The 23,336-nt window shown below is 34.4% G+C and overlaps 1 protein-coding gene across 1 annotated transcript in view; it reads right to left on the reverse strand.

Annotated features, from left to right (window-relative positions):
* Window positions 1-23,336, reverse strand: part of LOC129799811 (microtubule-associated protein futsch) — a 192,571-nt gene that overhangs the window by 19,078 nt on the left and 150,157 nt on the right. The window contains exons 3-5 of the mRNA XM_055844038.1: window positions 12,845-13,017; window positions 5,312-5,534; window positions 869-1,027 (exon numbers count right to left, since the gene is read on the reverse strand). Of these exons, the coding sequence (XP_055700013.1) occupies window positions 869-1,027; window positions 5,312-5,534; window positions 12,845-13,017 (555 nt within the window). The remainder of the gene's footprint in view (window positions 1-868; window positions 1,028-5,311; window positions 5,535-12,844; window positions 13,018-23,336) is intronic.

The following is a 23,336-nucleotide window of genomic DNA, read 5'->3' on the forward strand; positions in this document are numbered from 1 at the left end:
TATAATATGGTCTTACCGATTTAACATTATAAGGTGTATTATATTATATATAACGTAAATCAGTGAAAATTTCATAGAAATTGACTATAAAACGTTAAAAAATTGGTTAAATAAATCAACTGGCCGAGTTGAGGAACCGGCTGACTAGAGGTTATTTTACCTTATAACACGTATAATTTTTAGTCAATAAACTTCCATCGTGTTCATACATTATAATTTTCTAAAAAATATATCGATTATGCTTAGCGCACAATAACTTTTGTTTATAAACATGTTTTCAAAATTTCCTATGAGATAGAACGAGATGACTAGATCTAGATCTCACTCACTCTCATTGAAATGTCAAAAACATGTTTACTAAACAAATGTTATTGTGCGTTGGGCATTACATTGAAAATACGTTGGTTACATTTGAGACATACATTATTTGGATATCAAATGCCGCTTGGGATTTAGTAAAGGTAAAGGCCAATAATGGCACCTTTCGAATTCCAAAGTAGGACTTTCGACATTAGAGTTACCTTCGCTCGAAGTTATTTTAATTACGTAAAAATTACGTCCTCTTTACGTTAAATCGCTAAATCGGTTAGGCAATTTTTATGGGGGGTCTACTGATATATGAACAACAGTTAATCAATATTCCAGTTCTAAGTTTGGAAAACCTTTTAAAATTCTCCAAGGAAAACCGCTCAATTTGATAAATTGCCTGATTAAGCGGGCTCTTTGTCTAAAGAATTTCCCTAAAGTATCCCACGTTCTCCCTTTGAGTGTTTAATTGAGTAAAATGAACTCGAAAGAAAGTTTTTATCCAGGCAGGATTCTGAAAGTCTGAGACAAGTGGATGTATTGATTTTTTTGTTGAACTTACCCAACATGTTAAAACCGTTGATTCCAAAGAGAGCCGCATCGCCTTGTCCCCCTGGGAAGACATAGAGTGTTGGATGACTGAAGCGGATATTTCCGACGACATCTGATGTCTCCAGCAGCTCATGAAGACTCGCCGGACTCACCATGGGCGCCAAGTAGTCTGTTTGGATAGGAGCCAATTAGTGTCTGGGTTGAGCTTACAAATTGCACATTTATTGCTCTCCTGGATCTCATGAGTCTCCTTCTCTTCGCCAATATCGTCCCAGATTTTAATTTTTTCCCCCCGGTACTTTGGGCAATTGGTGTTTTTGAGCCCAAGAAACTTGTAAAATGGCTTAAGAAGCATTTTCTTGGGAGTGGGCTTTAAGTTTGGAGATGGGTGAAAGTTTTCACTTATGTACGAGTTTCAGTTAATTTTTGTACAAGGAATACGAGTTGGAATTTAATGGAATCATGAGGATGTGTGCAAGATTATTTGTTTTTGCAAGATTTTTCTTTTCTCTACCAACTTTACTCGTCGTTTCCGCATCTCTAAAGGAAGTTTTGGGATTTTTCCATTGCTGTGCTTGAGAACAATTTCATTATGAGGTTGTATGTTGTTTGGGATAATAACTCCATTGAAAGAATTGTACAAGCTGTTGTTTATGCTTTTGTGATGGAAAATAATAATTTTAGAGGAGCTCTTGGCTTACAATTCAAAGTACTTTGTCAAATACTTCCTAAAATTTAGTCAAAGTTTCCGTTTTATTTGAAAATACCATAACGACCCAACGAGCACAGTTAGCTTAACAAAGCAGCGTTTTCAGCATATTTTTGCTGAGTCGATCAGCAAAAATATGCTGACTGGTTAGTAATTCTCGAACAAAAAGTACTAACCAGTGGAAATGGCACTGCCTCGAGACAGTGAAAAAACCCATAAATTCTGATAATAAACTACAATGAAGATCTTCAGTTCTAAGGGTTAGATGCACGAGATCTACAAGATGACGTAGTCGCCATCTTGATTTGACGTTTCTGTCCGCTATTTTGAATAACTGTCAAAACTTAAAACTTGTCCTATTGGGTTGAAATTTTAGTATGTTATAGCTCATCTAAATACCTTTTCAAAATGTATTTTTGTTCCGACTTAGGTCGAGCAATTACCTAAATACAGAGGCTCAAATTTTAAAATTTTGAAATATTCATATTTTGGTGATCTTTATTTTCTAATCCTGAATTTTGAAATCGATACGAAATGCCTCAGTAACCATTAAAAATGGTTGAGGCTTTAATTCTATATATTTATTTACTCTTACATAATTAAAAAAAAATAAACGAAAAGTGCATTAATTAATTTTTTGTTAATTTTTTCATCTTTGCAAAAACAGTTTTCCAGATTCTCAAATAATATGCTGTTATAAACAAAAACATTACTTTTCTTTTTGTTTGTTAGGTCTCATCACCTAACGATAGCGCTGTCTTTTTTTGTAATGGTTTGGATAAAAGAAGCTCCTAGTAGTTCTGTATTCATGAAATTGTCAAAATTTTGAACTTGGAGCCCCTGTATCCAGACCATCGCTTGACCTATTTTGGATTTTATTTAATGTTCTGAAAAGGTCTTGACATCAGCTAGAACATACTAAAATTTCAGTTCAATCGGATGAGATTTTTGTTTTGACAGTTATTGAAAATGACAGACAGAAACGTCAAATCAATGTGGCAAACATACCATCTTGTAGATCTCGGTCATTTTATCTTAATTTCCCAAAAAAAATGTATAATTTTTAGCCAAATACTTCTATAAAGCTTTAGAAAGACTATTATATGCAATTTTATAACATCGTTTGACACTCTTGTTCTGGATATTTTCCTAAATCCCTGGTAAACATAGCTTAATATATTCCTAATTATTGAGCTTGATTTAGTTTTTTCTCTTTCTTTTCTTCCTTCCAGTATTTTCTTTCTTTTGTTATTGCTTTTCTTTTTTTGCCGCAACTCTGATATTCGAGCCCTCAATTAATTAATTATTTTGTTTCTAACTTTTCTCTTCTTCTTTTCTTGAATTTTTCATGTGGGTTTCTGGGTTTTCTGCTACACTTTTGATGAACTCTTTATTATTATTATTATTTTTCTTTATTAATATATTTCTTTGCGCTGAATTGAACTCGTTGTGACGCCACGAGCCTAGTTGCTCCTGTCACATCTACCTTGAGCATAATTTCGATTATCTCTGCAATAGAGCCTATTTTGTAATTGAAATTTCTTTGTCTAAAAAAAATAAAAGATCGTTGTACACGACAAAAGACTATACAGCCTGAGAAGAAGCATTTCCGCCGTTTGGCTTTGGAGGCTGGTCACCAACTCTAAGACGGCGGCGGACGCCTGATTCATGCCTTATTGCTGCATACTTTTTTTTGTTAATTGTATATGCTTAAGAGTAATAAATATATAATAATAATAAAAAATAATAATATATCATGCGTTCTTAGGAACATAATAGTGAAAATAGTATTTTAATAAAAATAATGCAAAAAATCGAAGTGGATTATTCTAGCCAGATGAATTTAGAATGGATTTGGGCAATTTACTACTCTGAAATCGATTTTGGAATTGCACTTTCAGATAACTTAAGATACCTATAGGGGAAAGTACTCTCCCTTCGAACGTTCATGCTTTCGAATAATGTGAATTTTCTGTTAGTTTTCCTAAGAGACATACACATTTTTATTAAATTTTAAATGGCTTATCATCAATTGTTGATAATTCCGTGATAATTTAGTGTAAATCTCTTACGTAAATCTCTTACGAAAAACAAAAGAAATTCACATTATTTGAAGGCATGAACATTCTAAGGGAGAGCACTTTCCCCTATTTGCATTTCATTGACTATTACTGAAACTACAAGAATCCTTTTGAGGATCATTGTACCTTACTTGGTACATAACATATCCCTATATACTTTGGCATGTTAGACCGGATCGGCGAAAACCATCAATAAGTGCTAGAATTTATGAAAGTCTTACGGACAGCAGAGTGCAAAGTCACTCACAATGACGGTATTCAAAATGTTTGATGGGAGGGTAGGGGGTGGGTGGTCAATGCACCATCTTGCAATTTTCATCCGATATAACCTTTGCCGAAAACCACATGTCGATATCTCTTTTAGTTTAGGAGCTATTAACCCTCTAACGGGTAAGACCGCCTCTAGGCGGTCTTCACAAAAATCACATTTACAGCGACAATAAAGGTTTTATTTATTTAAAAGTGCTATAGTGTCCTCGGTAATAGTCTTATAAATATCTCTTGAAAGTTTGAACTCATTTTGACTCTTCGTTTTGTTGCTATTCCCAGTTTTGTGTGACAGGTCAGAGAAAAAGCAACAAAAAATATTTGTACAGAAAAACTAATTTCCAATTTCCATAAAAATACAGATTTAAAGTTATCTGACTAAAATAAATTTATTTTCTACTGAAAGATATGTCATTCTACTTTGTATACTTCATTTAAAAAAATTGAAAAAACTAAAAATGTGAATTTTAGAAGCAAAAAGAGTTTCAAAAAATTCTTGTATTTTCTCACTCAGCGCCTAAACTAAAAACGATAATGAAGAATGGATGGTTTTTTCGACTTTATTGGATCATAATTATCCTAGAAAACATTGTTTTAGAACTTTTTTTCGCATATTAAAGAAAACACCGTTAGAGGGTTAAGCTCCAAAGAGCGTCCGTACGAACGGACTGGAACGTTACTTAGCCATCCATATATTAGTGACCAGTAAGTGGCCAAACAAATTTTGGCAAAGTTTGGGACCGATCGGAAGACATGAGATTTTGTTAGGATTATAGTCGGAGATTGTTAAGAACCTCATCTAATAAATGATTAGGTAAAGGAAATTTATGCAAATGATCTCTAATCGATGATCGTAAGCTGTTATTGCATGACATTTTTGGATAAATTCTTTACTTCAAAATTTTACAGGATGACATTTTTGGATAAATTCTTTACTTCAAAATTTTACAGGATAAATATTCTTGAGGATCAGCCTAAGTCTATTCGGACCCTTATATAGTTTATTTTAGTTTTAAAATTTTATTAAAAATCATATGCACTAGGTGTTTTTTGGCTTTTTAGCTTGATTAGAGCATTATTCTAAGTTTAATCGAAAGTTTACGATTTTTGCAAATTTATGTCTGTTAAGTTCAATTTTGAAAAACCAAGGAATATATAAAATAAATTGAAAAGGATGGTAATCTTAGTATACAAGTGAAACATTTTCGGAATTTTCTTTTCAGTCTGTGTTTCATTTCAAAGTAGAAACGGGTAGTTTTAGAAGAGCTTTCGTCGTGCAATATTTTATCTCCATCCCTAAGTTAGGGGTATTCTTGGACACAAAAACCCAATCTGCCTTTGTTATTTTTGTAAGCTTTAAAGAAGGTCCCAAAGAAATATTAAAAGCTGGTCTTACCGATAAATGCGTTGATCTTTTCGCTCCCAGAATTGAGAACATCCACCGGATTGATGCGAATCTTGCAAAGTTTCGCATAACCTTTGTCCGGAAGGGATGTCCAGAGTCCAGCAGCGGCACAGTGGATATCCATGGTGATGGTGTCCGGATATGCACGGAGGACACGCTGAACTTCGTGCTCCTGGAAGGCTTCAGAGAAATCCGACACGGAGAACGTTCCATCCTGGCGAAAAGGGAGAAATGGAGAAGAAGAAGAAATTTATTGTGGTGAGTTTTCACACGTTCTATTCTCATGGGGGAGCTTTTTCATGAATTCGCCGACTGGGTGGAAAAAGTCGGTGAAACGGAGAGTAAAAATGATTATGGCTGATGTTATCAATTATGAATTGCAGAAGCGCGTGAATTTTATCCATTTTTCAAGACGATGCGGAATTTTCTCTTTGCAATTTTTATCTTTAAACTCTTCAGATGGCTTCTTCCAAGCTTGAAACTTTTTCCTCTTCAATGATGCATTGAAGGTTAGTGCTAAAGTGAAGGAAAAAATTAAAGTTTTTTTTTATCTTTCTTTTTTCCAAGAAAATTGTAAAGAAAAACTGGCAAAAAGTTCACCATTTGCTAGTAATTACATAAACGATAAATCATAAATTTTATTTGCAACTCAGCTGCAAGATGCAAACTGTTATACGTGTAATGGAATTTGTTGCTACTTAATTATTAATTATTCTCGAAGAATTCTCCGTGAAATAAGAAGGTACATTGTGTCCCTTCAACCCCCTTTTTTACGGTGGATAGTTGTGGCTTTTGCGAGCGTGCTTGTCAGGTGAAAGCTCATCATGCAAGTGGAGAGCTTTTTCCCTGCATTACCCCAACGATGTGATATTGCAAAAACATGGAGAAAATTAATTTCCTGGCAAAATTTCATCATTTTAGTGGACTTTTCCCAAGTAATTGAATACATTTTAAATTGCATTTTACCAGGCACCATCAATTAAAAACAGTATTATTTTCATTAATTCTATCGTTTGCTCTATTTAATTAAAATCTAACAAAATATTTGATCACACAGCTTTTCACAGAAACTACCCACAATCCTCAATAGGGGCAACTATAATTCATATTTATGTTTGATTTGTGCCACATTGTATACTTTAGTACTTAATCCAATTTGCTTTTACCGAAATAGCAAAATTCTGCGTAACATAAAATTGTTAAATCCTCTTTTTATTTCTTGCAATCAAAGGGAGAGATATATGAATAATCAATGCAAAATGGTAGTTTTGTGAAATATTACGATATCACGAGAGATATCGATTTACCTCTAGTTCCATCCTAATTCGTCAGAAAACCATATTTATATGGTTTTGAGGATAGACCACGAGGCGGTCATTTTGTCCTTAAACATTCGCCGAAAACATTTTCGATATCGAGTTTTTTAAAGACATATTAAATGAGCTGAGAGTGCATCGTTCCTAACCAGTAATGAATCAGCAAAGTACAGTATGTGAAAACATGTATCTAGAGGACGAATGATCGAATCGCAGGTTAATTTTGGCATGCAGTCCTGGGTTACATAGAGCACGGGATTTGAGGATTGCATCCTCAAATCCAAAGTCCAAATATTGCAAAATACCGAAAAGTCCAAAATCCCGAACGTCAAAATTCCGAAAGATTATAAATCGGAATCCTAAACGCAAAAGATCCTGAAAAGACACAAATCTTGAAAACCAAAATCCCGAAAGGTCCAAAATTTCGCAAGCCAAAAATCCAGAACGCCAAAATTCTGAAAAGTTCAAAATCCCGAAAGGTAAAAACTTGAAAAGTCCATAATTCCGAATGCCAAAATACTTAAAAGTCCAAAATCGCGAAAGGCAAAATATCGAAAAATTTTAAAAACCCGAAATGTCTAAAATCCCTCAAGCCAAAAATCTCGAACGCCAAAAATCCGAAAGATCAAAAATCATGAAAGCTAGGATCCCGAATGCAAAAAATCTTGAAAAGTTCAAAATCTCGAAACTAAAATCCCGAAAGGTCCAAAATTTTGTAAGCCAAAAATCCAGAACGCCAAAATTCTGAAAAGTTCAAAATCCCGAAAGGTAAAAGCTAGATAAGTCTATAATTCCAAATGCCGAAATACTTCAAAGTCCAAATTCGCGAAAAGCAAAATTTCGAAATTTTTAAAAACCCGAAATGTCTAAAATCACTCAAGCCAAAAATCCCGAACGCCAAAAAATTCGAAAGATCAAAAAACCTGAAAGCTAGGATCCCGAATGCAAAAGGTCCTGAAAAGTTCAAAATCTCGAAAACTAAAATCTCGAAAGGTTCAAAATCCCAAAAACTCCAAAAATCTCGAACGCCAAATTTCCGAAAGATTAAAAATCGGGATCCTGAACGAAAAAGATCTTGAAAAGTCCAAAATTTTGAAAACCAAAATCTCTAAAGGTTCAAAATCCCGAAAAGTCCAAAATCTCGCAAGTCAAAAATCCAAAACGCCAAAATTCTAAAAGGTCAAAAACCCTGAAAACCAAGATCCCGAATGCCAAAATACTGAAAAGTCCAAAATCCTGAAAACTCTAAAATTTCGAATAGGCCAAAATTCAGAAAGGCATAATTCCCAAAAGTCCAAAGTCCCTCAAAGGTCAAATTTTGACTTCTGATACAGAGGTGAACAAGAACCGTTTGAAACTGCACAAACGTCAAATGAAAATTGTACGCCAATGGTCAGGACAAACCTGTTTTGACGTATATTCGATTTCAAAGTGTTATTTCTCACCCTTGCTGCTCTATAATTAGATGTCCTTAAAACTTTTACAAGTCTAAACCGGATCTTAACGGAACGATTTTGATACGAAAATTTCATTTCGAAATAAAAGCGTCAAACTGAAATTAAACCTCTTCAAATATTGCATAATTTTCAGCTTGTTTCTTTTTGAAAACTTTTTTGGGGTTATTTTTTAATATTCCTTATCCTTAACAGATTTTTTTAAAAATGTTTTAAGTAAATAATAGCTCCCGAAAAAAAATGAAGAATATCTTATGATACAGCGATTATTGTTTGTGCGATGAAGTATTTCGAAAGTTTTCGAAATAAAATAGCAAAGTTGACAGGCTTTCTATTTTTACCAGGACACAAGATGATGGAGAGGTTTTATCCTAAAAATGAACCACAAAGGGATATTTTCTAGAGACTCACTGTTACATGCTAGAACAGGCTCTATTTTGACATTTCCCCGTTTAAAAAAAGCTTATGGAAAATTTAATTACTTGGTTTCCTTTTAATTGTATTTCTCTATTTTATTTTCGCATAATTTTTAAAGAATTATGAGTAAGTTTATGTTGGAAATTAATTGGTACTGAAAAAAAAAACAACGGAAAATGAATGCGAATTTTCCATTGATTTTTTTTAAAAGCAATTTTAATTAAATTCCTTTTGTTACTTTTTTAAAAATAAGTAACACTTGCGGAAATATCTTTCGTACTGGATAATCCTTTTAACGTTCTCAGTAATTAGAAGAGATTTTTAAATACTCAAGGACATAAAGGAAAATTCTTCCGTATTCTCAGAGAAAACATTAAAAAAAAGAGAACGTTTAAAAAGGACGATGGAAAAACTGTGCCAATTAGAGACGCCTTGGCAAAGTGAAGTAGAATATTAAGACACGAAATATGTAAATTTTTGTGCTGGGTGAAAATGGTTTTTCACATGTAAATCCTTCTGCAAACACTTCCCCCTTGAGTCACTTTGGATGGCGTGATAAAATTTCCTCAAATGACAAATAAATAGAGCAAAAAAAGGAGAATAGAAGCTAGAGTGTCTCTCAATCGATTGATTCTTAGTGAGATTATGCGGGAAAAGTTCCGCTGGAGCATCGATTGAATTGTTCACAACCAACAAGTTTTTCCTCCTTGAGCTGTACAGTGCTAGAAATAGCAGAGCACTCGATGTATTTTGGGACAATTTGATTGAGTGTATTTGCGTGCGGTCAGAATTGACCTTTCGTCTATGTTCTTTTTTGTAAATTTATCTATTAGGTACAAGTATCTTATAGATTTTTTTCTTGATTTAGAAATTGTTTAACCATCTAATTTTTATCTATTAGAAATTTATTTTTACCTACAGAAATCGACTGACCAATTTTTATTACTTTTACCAAATCAAAATTGAAAGTTTACTGATCAAAATCATATTTTTTACTGAGATACAATTTACTGCCTTACTGATCAAAATAGTTTTGTTTTACTGATCAAAATAATTGGTTTTCTGGGAAAATTTACTACTGACCAAAATTCATTTTATTACTAAACCAAAATTGATAGCTTACGGAACAAAAATGATTTTTACTGCTTAAATACGATAAACCAAAACAGATTCTACACAGACTAAAATTGGTAGAAAACGAATTTTTATCTGACCAAAAAAATTTGCTAACCGAAATCAATTTTTTTGATGACCGAAATTTATTTATTTTCAGTGAAATTCAAATTTTACTGAACAAAATCGTATTTTTAATGGTTTTACGAACGTTTAATGATTTACTGATTAAAACAGTCTTAATTTGCTGACCAAAATCAATTATTTACCGGTTAAGTATGACTGATCAAAATAAGATTTTCACTGACTAAATTTAATAGTTTACTGATAAAAATAGAATTTTCAACTGACCAAAATTAATGATTTGGACAAAATCGCTCTCTTCCTGACCAAAATTGTTCTTCACGTACCAAAATTTAATGACCAAAATTAATTGCTTTCTAAACCAAAATTGACAGTTTACTGAACAAAATCAAATTTTTCTTAATCAAGTTCAATAATCATTCTGAACAAAATGGTTTTCTGTCACTGACAAAAATCTATACTTTATTGATTATACGTCTGACCAAAATAGATTTCTTTACCAATTAAAATTGATATTTACGTCTTCGCCACAACTTTTAGCTCTATATAATTACATGAAAGCTAAATTCACTTCTGTTTCGTTCTCGAAATACTAAATCTATCTCGATCTTTTAGATTTAAAATTGGACCAAGCTTAAATTTAATTTGGTCTCATGTTCAAAATAAGAAGAAGAGTGCAAAAGAGTAGGATAGACTTATGCAAAATATTTGATAACGAAAATGATGCAAATTTTGATTTCATGAAATTTTCCCGATATAAAAAGTGTGCCAAAGCCCATTACTGATTAAAATAATTTTTTCAACTGACCAAAATTAATAAATTTGCCGTCCAAAATCGCTTTTTAGCTGACCTAAATTGATTTTCACCTATCGAAATCGATTGACCAAAATTTATTTATTTTTCACTAAACCGAAATTATAGTTTTCTGATCAAAGTATTTTTTTAAGGACCAAGTTTAATAATTTTCTGATCAAAATAGTTTTGTATTACTCACGAAAATTGATTCTCAACTGACAGAGAATAAGTGACTAAAAATTTTTACTGATTAAAATTGATTATTTCTTGATCGAAATCGAATTTTTAACTGACCAAAATTAATTATTTGCTCTCACAAATTGCTTTTTTATTGACCTATTTTAGTAATTTGCAGATTAATTGACCGAAATCGATGGTTTATCGAAATTGATTTATTACTGATTAAAATTGTTAGCTTATGGCTCCGGCACACCTTTTAGATCAGGAAAATTTCAAGAAGTCGAAATCCGAATCCCTTTCATTCGTACACACTTTGCATATGTTTAACTCATTCTTTCGCACTCCTCTTCTTCTTTTTAACATCATAACAAATTCAATTTAGATCAATCGAATTTGAGGTGCTAGATTAAGAGATAGACATATGCAAAACGTGTAAGAAAGACAAGGATGTGAATTTTGATTTCATGAAATTCTCCTGATCTGAAAGACGTGTCAGAGCCAATAATAATAAAAATCGAATTTTAAACTGACCAAAATTAATATTTATTATCTTAAATCGAGTAAGCAAAATTGGTTTTTATGCCTCCTCCACATCTTTAGATCAAGAAAATATCATGAAATCAAAATTCACATACCTTTTTTCACACATTTTGTATATGTCTATATAGTCATTTGCACTTCAAATTAGATTAAACTAAATTGAATTTGGCGTGATTTTCAACAGCAGAAGAATAGTACGAAAGAGTTGGAGAGACTTATACAAAAGGATAGAGAGAGAAAGGGACGAGAATTTTGATTCCTTGAATTTTTCCTGATCTAAAAGGTGTGCTGAAGTCATAATGGCTCCTGCACACCTTTTAGATCTGGAAAATTTTATGAAGTCGAAATTTACATATCTTTCTTTCTTAAAAGTTTAGCATATGTCTATTCTACTCTTTCGCACTCTTCTTCTTCTTTTTTTGAAGATCAGATTAAATTAAATTTAGTTCTGTTCAATTTTGAGACTGAAAAAATGGGTTATAGTTATCCAAATCTTTTGAGAAAGAAAGGTACGCGAATTTTGATTTCATGAAATTTTACTAAGCTCAAAGGTGTTCCGAAGTTGTTACTACACAAAATCGAGTTTTCATGGCATCGGCACACCCTTTAGATCAGGAAAATTTCATAAAATCGAAATCCACATCCCTTTTTTCTTAAAAGTTTTGCTTATATCTGTCTATCTGTCCTACTCTTTCGCACTCTTCTTCTTCTTTTGAACATCAGACCAAATTAAATTTAGTTCTGTCCAATTCTGAGATCGAAAGAGGATGTACTTATGCAAATTTTTTCAGGAAGAAAGGAACGCGAATTTTGATTTCACAAAATTTTACCTAGACTGAGAAAAAACGAGGGTGCGATTAACTTCTTTCCTCACAACTTAAACACTTTTTAAGTGTAAAAATATATCAACATTTCTTAATGTTATTTTTACACTTTTTTAAGGGTAAAATTAACATGAAAAAGGGTAACTTTAACCCCCAATACACCTAAAAAGGGTAATATTTACACCGATTTCGGATCAATAATGCGGGGTAAAATTAACATTTCCGGAATGTTATTTTAACTTTTTCGGATTTTTCTCAGTGTAGTTAAAAGTTGTGCCGAAGGCATTATTACGCAAAATCGATTTTTGTTTTTCAAAATGAAGTGTGATTAATATTCTTTATTTGCTGACCAATTTTTTACCGAAATGCTGACCACTAAATTCTTTTATCTTTTTTAGTTTGCAAAAAATATTAAGGCATGATACTGTATTCCTAGATTATGTGGTTTTATAGATAGGAAGCTTATTTGTCTTAAAGCGATAAAATTCAGGTACTTTTTCCTTGCTTTGCGATTGACTTGTATCGGTTTCTTTGGTACAAAAAATCTTGTTATATCTTTTTCCCAAGATCGTTATTGCACCGTACGGAAATAGAAATGGAAATAGGTAATTTTCCTTTCAATTTTGAGAAGCAAAACGTGAAATTGCAGAACATATTGCCTAGGTATTGGAAGAGGAGACCTTCTAAGAATTTTCTTTCTATCAATTGAAGTTTGCTGGAAGAATTCCTTTCAGTTCCAGAATCTCTAGTTAAAGTTCTTGCAATGCGTGGGGAAGAATGTGGGAGGATGGTTGGCTCACCTGCAAGATCCAAGATCCATTTCCGGAGAACGTATAGCCAGCATGAATGATGTGTCTGTGACGAGTGAAACTGCTCAGGAGATTTCTCATACATTGAATCAATGTATTGTACTGAGGATGAATCAGAATTTCCGTAACTAAATTCTCACTAGCGTACTGTATCAATCGTTCACCTGGAAGAAAATGAAGAAAATGATGAATGTCTCGTTCAATTTTTTTTCCTCTTTCTTGTGAAAATCTCAAAGTCAATCTCGTGGATTTTCCATCTCACAACACTTTTATGCTCATTCCTTCCACTTTATTTCCCAATTTCCTTTTCTACATGTTGAGAAGTTTCAACAAATGAAATGGGAAATATGCGAGGATATATTGCAATTTGGACATATTTCACCATCAACTCGCGAAATGGATGATGATTGAGAATCGATACATTTTCCACGCAGTTATTCCCATTTCTTCCTGTTTACTATGTATTCGTGGTAACTACCCAGGGCTGCCCAACCCTACACGGAATTTCTCCGTGTAATTAACCCTTTTTACCCTTGGTGAATTTTCTCACTTTTCCCACTTTTCCAATTCATCAATTCCCGTGCTTGGAGACACAATAGCACACTTCCCCAGACAAATAACCTATTATCAATAAATTTTCATTACGCCGCATTCCTACCCTGGAATTTCTACGGAACTCCTCCCGCCAACACGCCTCCGTTATTTGAAATTTTCTTGTTGGAACGTTGTTCAAATAATCAACATTAATCAATCCATTGGCAATTTGTGTAATTTTGAGATTTATGTCAAGCGCATTTGTGCTCTTAATTGAAAAATTGCAAACAATTTGTGGATTTGGAAATTATAATTCCTCTTGTGAGTTTGCAATTTATAATCCTAGCTCTCCATCTATCTCCTGAAAGCTCACCAAGTGTGAGTGAATAGTCATCAAGCTCTCTCCATGGGGTTATAGTGGAGAGGTAGATGATATAATCGGAAGTGGTGTACAGATAATAGTCAAAGGGGGGATAATAGATCGGTCAGAGGATGAATAAGTATGGCTAGTGAGTAAATCGTAAGTGACAGATCGACAGATCGCGCCAATCTGTTTCCAAGATCACGCAATCAGTATCCAGGATCTCGATGATCGGAATCCAAAGTGATCCGTGAGCCAGGATTGTACCTTTACATAGTAAAAACATATTTTTTACGTTTTACAAATGTAAAAAGGCAAATTACGCATTTTTTAAATCTTTTAAACATATCAATTTTTTTATAATTTCTTTCAAATTCAACAAAAAAAACAACGAGAACTTTTTCGTACACCGAATAGTAAACATGTAAAACTACGAGTCATAAAAATACAATTTTTTCACTACACGCAAATAGGCAAATGGTATAACTTTTGAGGACTCAATTTTTAAAATCTAAAAATTTCTTTTTAATATTTCTTTTTAGTAATTATGTAGGTTATGTTTAACAGACTTTGATATTATAAAACGCAATAGAACTTGAAATTTAGTGTATTTACAATAATTACAATGTAAATATTATACCCAACCCATTATAACTTTTGTGTAGTAAACATGTTTTTGACATTTCAATGAGAGTGAATAAGATCTAGATCTAGTCATGTCGCTCATTCTCATGGAAAATTCTGAAAACATGTTTGCAAACAAAAGTTTTTGTGCGTTGGGCATAATACAGTGATATTTTGTCTTTATTATTGATTACCATTTAGCCAGAAATTCAAGTTAAAGGAATGTATTTCAAACAGAAGAGTTGATCAAGAATTATTCAGTTGTTTTTGTACATTTAAAAAACCAATCAAAGTTAAGGTCATAGGCCAGCACTGATGCAGCATAAAATGCTTAATATTATGTTAAAATCTCGCACAACTTAAACTTAAAATGATTTAACTTGTATGTAAAACACTCACAGCTTCAACACGAAAGTGTTAAAATTGGAAATAAAAAGCGCACAGCTTCAGTACAAGAGGGTTAAGATTATTATGAACAAAAACGCGCACAGCTCTAGCATAAAACGATTAAAATTGAATGTAAAATAATCAGTCGATCACTGAAGAAGGTCCACATCCAGGACCGAAAGCTCTGGGAAAGATTGAAGAAGTGTTTTTCTTTGTGAAGTGACTTCAAATCCACTGGCCACCACCGGAGAGTCCCCTATCAATACACATCACACCAGTTCTTCATCCAATTGAACACTGGGACCGTAAAGATTATAAACATAGAACGTTACCAATTGAGACAGGATAAGGCTCACTTTCAATACTATGGGAACTCACTAAATTGGGCAGGACGTCATAGTGCCTCAAGAAAAGTTGCACAGTCTTTATGGACCCCATCCATTAGCAAATCTCATTTATGAACTTCCATATGCATAGAGAAAACTCAGGGATTTTGACCTAGTTCTTCTCTTTTGTCCCTAGTCGACCGGACCGGAATGGCTCTTTGGCGTTTGTCGACTTTAAGGATGGTACAGGATCAGTAGGTTAGGGAAACTAATTTAGATGTGAAGCAGTGTTTGGGAACATTGGGATCCAACGATAGTTACTCAATTATAAATTGTACTACTTTTATGGTCTATATGGGCTATCATACGGCCTCTTGGTAGTAGCCCTTTAACCAAAGACCTTTCTTATTTCTCAACCGTAATCCCATTTCATGCCCGGGCTGGGTAACGGATGATGTCTTTGGCAGCTGACAAGAGGAAGAAGCTCTGTGTTGGCTCGGTGCCACATGGCCCCGACCGCTATCTTGTCGGATGATCTATCCATTTGGTGGTTGAGAGCAATCTCTTCCAAACCCAAGAGTATAAATTCCTAAAGATGGCGAACAGAGGGTCATTATGGGTCTCTCTGGATGATGACCGTTTAACCGAAGGACCTATTTTCCTTATCCTAGACCGATGTTGTAGTAAGATTACTGGCATTCTAGGAAGGCTAGAGAAGTGTTGCAGTGAGACTACTGATATTCTGAGAAGCCTAGAGCTGTGTTGTAGTGGAAATGCTGGAATTCTGGGAGGCCTAGGGCGGTGTTGTAGTGAGATTTAATTCTGAGAAGCCTAGAGCGTTGTTGTAGTGGGACAACTGGAATTCTGGGAAGCCTAGAGCGGTGTTGTAGTGAGACTACTAGCATTCAAGAAAGGCTAGATAGATGTTGTAGTGAAACTACTGTCATTCTGGGAAGCTTAGATCTGTGTTGTAGTGAGACTACTACCACGCAAGGTAGCTAGTTTGGAACCTTCAGGGAGTGGAAGACGTAGGAGGGCATTAGAGCTTCACTATTAGGAGTGGGACGATTCTGATTGCCTGACTCAGTGTTCTATGACCTGTAACCAGTCTCAGTCAAGCTAGATCAAAACCAGTTTAGGCTGGGACGGGTACCCACATTTACTAATGGTATCCGCCATGTGAAAGCCATGTTAAGGAAGAAATCGGTCGGGTTGTCGATTTTTATGAGATAGTAGATACTGAAATAATAATCCTTTTGACGATGTACATAAGCGAAAAGCTTTTTGAACAATGATCTTAGCTGTTTTGATAGTCCTTGGATAAACTGTATCTATGCCCCCGATTGCCAATAATCTTCCGCCTGATCTGGTGGACTGCTGAGTGATATCAAGGTACTTTATATCAAAACACAGGACTGTTATCTCAAGTTAATGAACGAAGGCAAATTATTGCAGTTGCATTACTAAGAAGTAAGTCTAACTTGGCCCAGGAAAGAGTGAAGTTCAAAGTACAGGATACTTTACATTAAGTACCTTACCGGCCTCATCCAAAGGGTGGTTTCTGCCGAACAACCCGATCATGAAGCCTAATTCGCGCGATAGGTCGATCAGAGTGTTTGATTGGCGCCGATTAGCCAATCTGTCATTTACGGTTCACTGTCATCTGTCACTAACCTACGTCATATTTTCAATTAGTGAGGTCAGGAATGTCTATCTAAGCTATTTTGCAGTATTTCTGTGCTTCTTGTAAGTCTTTAAAGGAGCATTTAAGAAGCAGATATCATAATACAGTGGAGTTCCGCTATAGTCCATATTTGGTTTCAGATTTGACACTTGGGTAGCACTATAGTCAGTGTCATTTTTTTAAATTATCAACGACTTTTAGGACTTTTTGTATTGAAATTGCTCGACGGCTTCCACTTTCTTTGCGATTGTGGTACCATTATGGACCACAATTATAACAACTACTCAATAAAGTTTGCCAAAAATATTAAAATAATTATGACAACATTGCATGTCGCGTACTGAAAAACATAACCTAACTTAAAATCAGTGTTTTGAAAAGAACGGTCGATAAATTGTGGATTATAGAGCGATGGCCTATAGCGGAACTCTACTAAATTCCTTAGTGATGAAAAATAGACGAAAGTGTCCAGTTTTTAAAATATATTGCGAGTAACATTTATTGAGAAACATAGGAAAAATTTAGTCATTACGAAGCTTGCTTCAGATCGTACGAAGCTTGAGTACTTTCTTCTACTGTATAACATTTTCTCTTGATACTTCATCAATACACTTCAAGGGTTTGTATGGAAAATCATCAATATCTGTACACAACTTTCAACTACATTATCTGTCTTTTGCACTAACCCCTTAAGAATATTGGAAGACATCCTTCTTCTCGGACATGTGTGAAAAGTTCTCTCTTATGAATGATGAATTTATTATCCGAATACAATCTTTGATTTCGTTCTCCGAAACCTTTTTGAACTATTCAAGATTACTAACTTCTCAGAACTTCAACTGGGGTGTTCAAGTGTAGTTCTCTAAGTAGAGTTGAGAAAGTTTCCATCAAGTGCAATTGCTTTTATGGATTTTCTCATGTGAAATATTTCCATGTCAAAGAACTTTATTTTTTGGCAGAAATTTTTTTATTCAGAATGCCAATTTTATGAAATCTTTGCTGTGGTCTTTGTACTTTCATATCTAATACCCTAAAAAAAACACACTGAGGAGGAGGTTAAAAAAAGTAATTCAATCTTGATGCGAGATATAAATACGATTCTCGTGTGATTTGAATTGGAATAATAAAAGAGGAGGGTGTGACACTTTGTGGTCTGCTATATTTTTAGGAAAATCTGACGCATGAATTTTTGTGGTTGAGATTCCTAATTCGATTTCAAAGATTCAGTAAATGGAATATTTCTTTGAGGAATTATTTTAATTGGGTGTATAAATTTTAAGGGTGTATAAATTGGGTCGTGAAAACGTTGTTTGTACACAATTAAATCCCTAAGCCATGTCCGTTTTCTTACATCAACAGAGGAAAGTTTCCAAGCTTCGTACGATCCCAAGCTTCGTAATGATTAATTTTTTTGTATGTCTCATAAAAATTGTCACTAATCGCTTGAAAACTACGGGAGTTACCAGTTTTTAAAATATATTGCTGAGTCACATATATTCAGAAACATAGGAAAAATTAGTCATTACGAAGCTTGCATATTATCGTACGAAGGTTGGACATTTTCCCCTATTGCTTTATTTTTACCTGAAATAATTCCGCCAAGACTTACTTTATTTTCTAGAGGTAAGACTTACGTAAGATTTACAGTTTGAAAACGTCCATTTGTCCTTACAACATTAAAGCTGTAAAGTAAATGCTAAATTAAAGCCTACCCCAACTGTTCAGCCGTGATCAATTTGCGTCAAATCCATTTGGAATTTGGCTGAGAAATCAAATTCCACCGTGATTCCTCCCGATTTGATGAAAAACAAGAAATCCAAATGGTTTTGAATGCCAATGAGGAAAAAATCTCAGGGATTTCTTTTTTTCTGATGGGAGATAAATGATTTTTTTCTGCTTTGGCCAGCAGCCCAAAAGTGACAATCCAAAGAATCCAAAGAAAATTCACTATAAGATGGGCAAATTGCAGGCTTTAGGAGAGCAAATTGCGAGATAGATATCAAATGGATTATTGTTGGTGAATTGGACTGAACACAAGTTGAGTTGTGCACAAATGTCGTAATTACTCTAATTGAAAATTATTGAAGGGTTTTCTTCCTCGATTGTGAGGAGTGAAATCCTCAAGACCCCATTCACAAATTCTCTGCGGAAATAGCTTAGAAAGCATTTCACTGCGTTCAGGATGTTGGGAAAGTGCTTAAATGGTGAGAATTGCACTCATAGGATTGTGCTCAATTCTTGAGAAATTCATCTGACTATTTCACATAAAAGCTCCACAAATTTCACACATAGAATTTTATTGCATGAAATTATGTATAGAGCCCTATATACAATTCTTCTAATTTAAATATAAATCGGGTTTTCTGTTAGTTTATCCCAGATGCCAAATAATTATAGTAAGGTGGGGTAACTGGATCATTTTCCATAGACTACTACTTAAACGCTTGTTTTCGGATTGATGAAATTCTTTTTTATTTTTTTTTTTAAATTCATAGAATTATTCACTGTTTCATTCAAAAACATAATATAAAAAAATTATCAAAAATGTTAAAGAAAATTTATAAAATAATGGTAATAATAAAATAAGTCGGCATGCACTAACTGGGTCGCTTTTTCGCTAATTCACTTGTAATTAAACCTTTGAATTTAAAATACTTTTTTCACAAGAAATACTAGAAAATTACTAGAAAATTTTTAGTGAAGAACCGAGCTGGAACAAGATTGAAATGAATCGATTACACTCACTTATTTAATGGATAAAAATATTAGTTTTGCTTTTACTTAAACTTGAATCGTTATATTATGTTCCTGTAGTGACTATATTACGGAAATAAAAATAAAAATATTATTTTAAATGGATTAGTCATAAACGATCCAGATAGCGAAGCGCCCGGATTAGCACACTTGACTATAGTGATATCTTTTTTGGGGTAGCAATTAATAAGAAACATTATAAATGGTATTGTAGTGCCTACCGGATGAAAAATGCCCTAGACAGACTTGCGACTTAATCCGAGAGACAGTTAAACGTAATTATGATCAAAATGATGATCAGATGACATTTACATCAGTTCCAGACTAATCCCTCTTTCGGATTAAGCCTAGAAACGTTTTAATTAATGGTAAACTGATGGAAATTTAGTCTAATCATTATTCAAACACTACTGTAGATACGGATGACTTTGTCCGATTGAAGATTTTCTGATGATCGGCAGTGGGAATGAAGTCACCTCAAGATTAAAATACTTTTTAATTTTCTCCAGAGCTTTCGGTTCGTATATGAACTTTCTTCAGAAGATTAAAAAAGTGTTTTAATCTTGAGTTGACTTCATTCTCACTCGCGATCAACGGAAAATCTTCAATCGTAGGGGAGACCGGGGTACCTATAGCCAGGGGTAGAAGTAGACAGTGGATTTTTCTCGTGTCCCTTAAAACATATATTGAGCAAATTATAAGCAGGAACACATCCCCATATTCCCAGAAAAAATTATAAGTCTGATCCTGTTATCCTACAATTTAGAAGCATTTTTATAAAATGAGTATAAAATTGTAGTTTTGATGTTATAGTTTTTGGTCTAGTATTTGGTTTTCTAAGTTGTTAGTAAAAATCTCATAGTTTTAATTTGTTTCTGGTTTAATAAAGTTAATTAAGAGATATTTTTCACTTGGACTACTACTAATCTTATCATTTTTTTCACAAATCAGGCGCGAAAAAAGCCTCGTTTGCTGGCTAAAAGTACCCCGGTCTCCCCTACATTAACCACGCCAGTCCAAACATCCAATAGATGATTTTGTGCTTCGTGGATAACTTTGTTCCCATCCTGTTCGTAAGCTTTTCTTTAATTCTAGCAATTAAAGATGGTCTTTATCGATCTGATCTACAGTGTCTGATCGGTGAGGACCGTTCTTAAGCATTCACGGAAATTACGGTAGTTACTTTAAGCCGTCTCTCGGCATAAGTCGTAGGTGAGTCTAGCAAGAAAAGAAGGGCATATAAGCCATTTAAACTTAGTGATAAAATTCATGCGAGCAACAGAGATATCGCCGAGTGACTGAGGCGAATTGGAGGCGAAAGATTTAGCTGAATGAAGACGATAGGATAGGACATGCTATCGTGTTGGAATCTAATCTCGACTTCTCGAGTTCTAGAGTTTCATGGAGCCGAGCTATTGCTCGACCTAATTATTTGCACCTTTCCTTTGTCTCAGCCAATGGTACTAGAGCATTCTGTAGTAGTGCAGCCTAGTACCGGACACTCTCAATTGCTCCTAGTGCTCCGTTGTTTGTGTTTCATATTTGAAGTTTGTAGGCCATACCAGGCTGAAACTTGTATCCATTATCCGAGAACCTCGTTCAGGTAAGCGGATTAGCTCGATGAAGACTGCCTACTCCTAAAGAAACTATAAGGCATCCTTCCTAAGTACTTGGGCCCATGGACATTCAAAAGGAGTTTCCTCTGTTTGAAATCGCGTCATTGTTATGACTTTTGGGGGCATCGTAACATCTGTCGTTTTACAGATTGGTTGCCCATCACTAAAGATTGGAGGACCTTGTTATCCATTACTCTAAAAGAGTTAATCTCCTACACGCTTGAGATAGGATATCCCCATGTTTAGACCCCTTAGATAGAGATCCCAGCTGCCATTGGCTTTCAGAAAAGTAGAAGGCACACATCAGTAAAGTCTGAATTGGGATTTAAGGACAAAAATAAACTTAGGCTGATCCTCGAGAATATTTAGCCTGTAAAATGTGCCAATAAAGATTTATCCCAAAGTGTTATATACTTTGGGCATAGGATAATCGATTAAGAGGTCCTTCACTTTAATCCCTTATTACCAAATTTTATAAACTTAATATTTTTGAGGATCAGCCTTTATCTGTTTGGGCCCTATATGTCTTTAATGCTGCTATCCAGAGCCTTTGGTATCTTCCTACCTCTTTAAGAGGCAAGTTGATCAATAGTCTGAATTTTTTGTTAAAAATCAAGTTGTGCCCTTTCGATTGCAACTGTGCGATTTATTCCCTCAACAACGAAAGGCTCATCATTCAAAAGATGTGAATATGACCAACAAGAAACAATGTACCATCTGAAATTGTCATAGAGCTTTCTGTAATGATAAATTGTGAAATTTTCTCCATGGAGAAAAGAGGCGATGGTGTCACCCATGATATATCAACACTTTCCACCGAAAATTTAAGCTCAACGATGATGATAATAGTTGCTGAATTTTGCTCAAAGCTAAGAAAAGACACGCCTTGCCAGAGAGATTAATGATTGGTGTCAGACACTGGAAGTATTTGGTGAATTCAAGGGAATGGCACAAAAGACATCCAAAATGGACCATTTTACTGATTTCCATCCAGGTGATAAATGATTCAAATGTCTAGAGAATTCGGTAGCAGTTCAATTATCATTTTCATCAAATAAACACACAATCTACTCGGAAGATCTGGCACCATTTCATCACATACTCCAAGTTTCTAATTCAATATTCTCCTTTGGTATATATTTTTTGGGCAAGAGTCATTTCATTGATTGCTCTTTGAGTTGATGACGATGAGCAAACTTTGCCAAATACGAAAGAATTACGACTTCAATCAAGAAGCACACTCATGAGAAAATTTCTTATAGAAAGCTCTCAATTAGCAAATGGTGAAAGAGAATTGGCCAATTACTTGAATTTATGTGAATTAGAATTTAAATTTGAAATCCAAATTCAAATTCTAACTTTTTGATTTAGATGGCTTTAGATGGCAAAAGGGCAAAACAATGAAGGAATAATATCGATGTAAGGACTTGTACTTCACTCGTCAGATAGGATCCAAATTTTGGATTTACACGTTTTGACACTCATAGATCACGAATATCAAGTGTGCTAAAAACTTTTCCTGGACGTTCCGTCCGTTCCGTCCGTTGTATAACCTCTTCAGGCGAGAGACTGGAAAGAGAAGGCTACAAGTAGGTAATGTCAGATCCACCCCTCCACTCCCCTTTCCGCCATTTTGGAATACTCACAATGTTTTTTTCAACAACTCAGCCCCTATGGCATCGATCTATCTCAAATCTTAGTATGTGATAGCTAGGCCTAAGACCTTTCGATCAATACCAAACTCAAGGTCCTCCGACCCCCCTGACCCGAGTTAGAAGGGGTCAAAAATTCAATTTTTAAATGGCCATATCTCCGGTCCTAATTATCGGAATTTCAAAAAAAAAAACCGTGTTTTGGAAAGCCCTCGTTGAGTACTACAACCTTTATGACACCCCAATTTAATCGAAGGTCCGATTAATCGAAAAATCGATTTTCGATTAATCGATTTCGAACATTTTGAAAACCAGACGATGCTCTTTCTTTAAATTTTAGTATATTGTGGCTGAGGTCGAGACCTTTCCAATGGTGGGTTGCACTCCTCCCTCGATCTTCTCTGATCTGAGCTATGACCAAAACTGTCTTGACCTGGAGGGGAATTCTATAACACTCTGGTAATGCCATATGACAAATTGGGTTTGAATCTTAGGAGAGCTTTATCGAAAATATGATTCTGTAGCCATTTCAGCTCACGTGACAT

This window comes from Phlebotomus papatasi, chromosome 1 (assembly GCF_024763615.1).
Source record: "Phlebotomus papatasi isolate M1 chromosome 1, Ppap_2.1, whole genome shotgun sequence".
Taxonomy (NCBI): Eukaryota; Metazoa; Arthropoda; class Insecta; order Diptera; family Psychodidae; genus Phlebotomus; species Phlebotomus papatasi.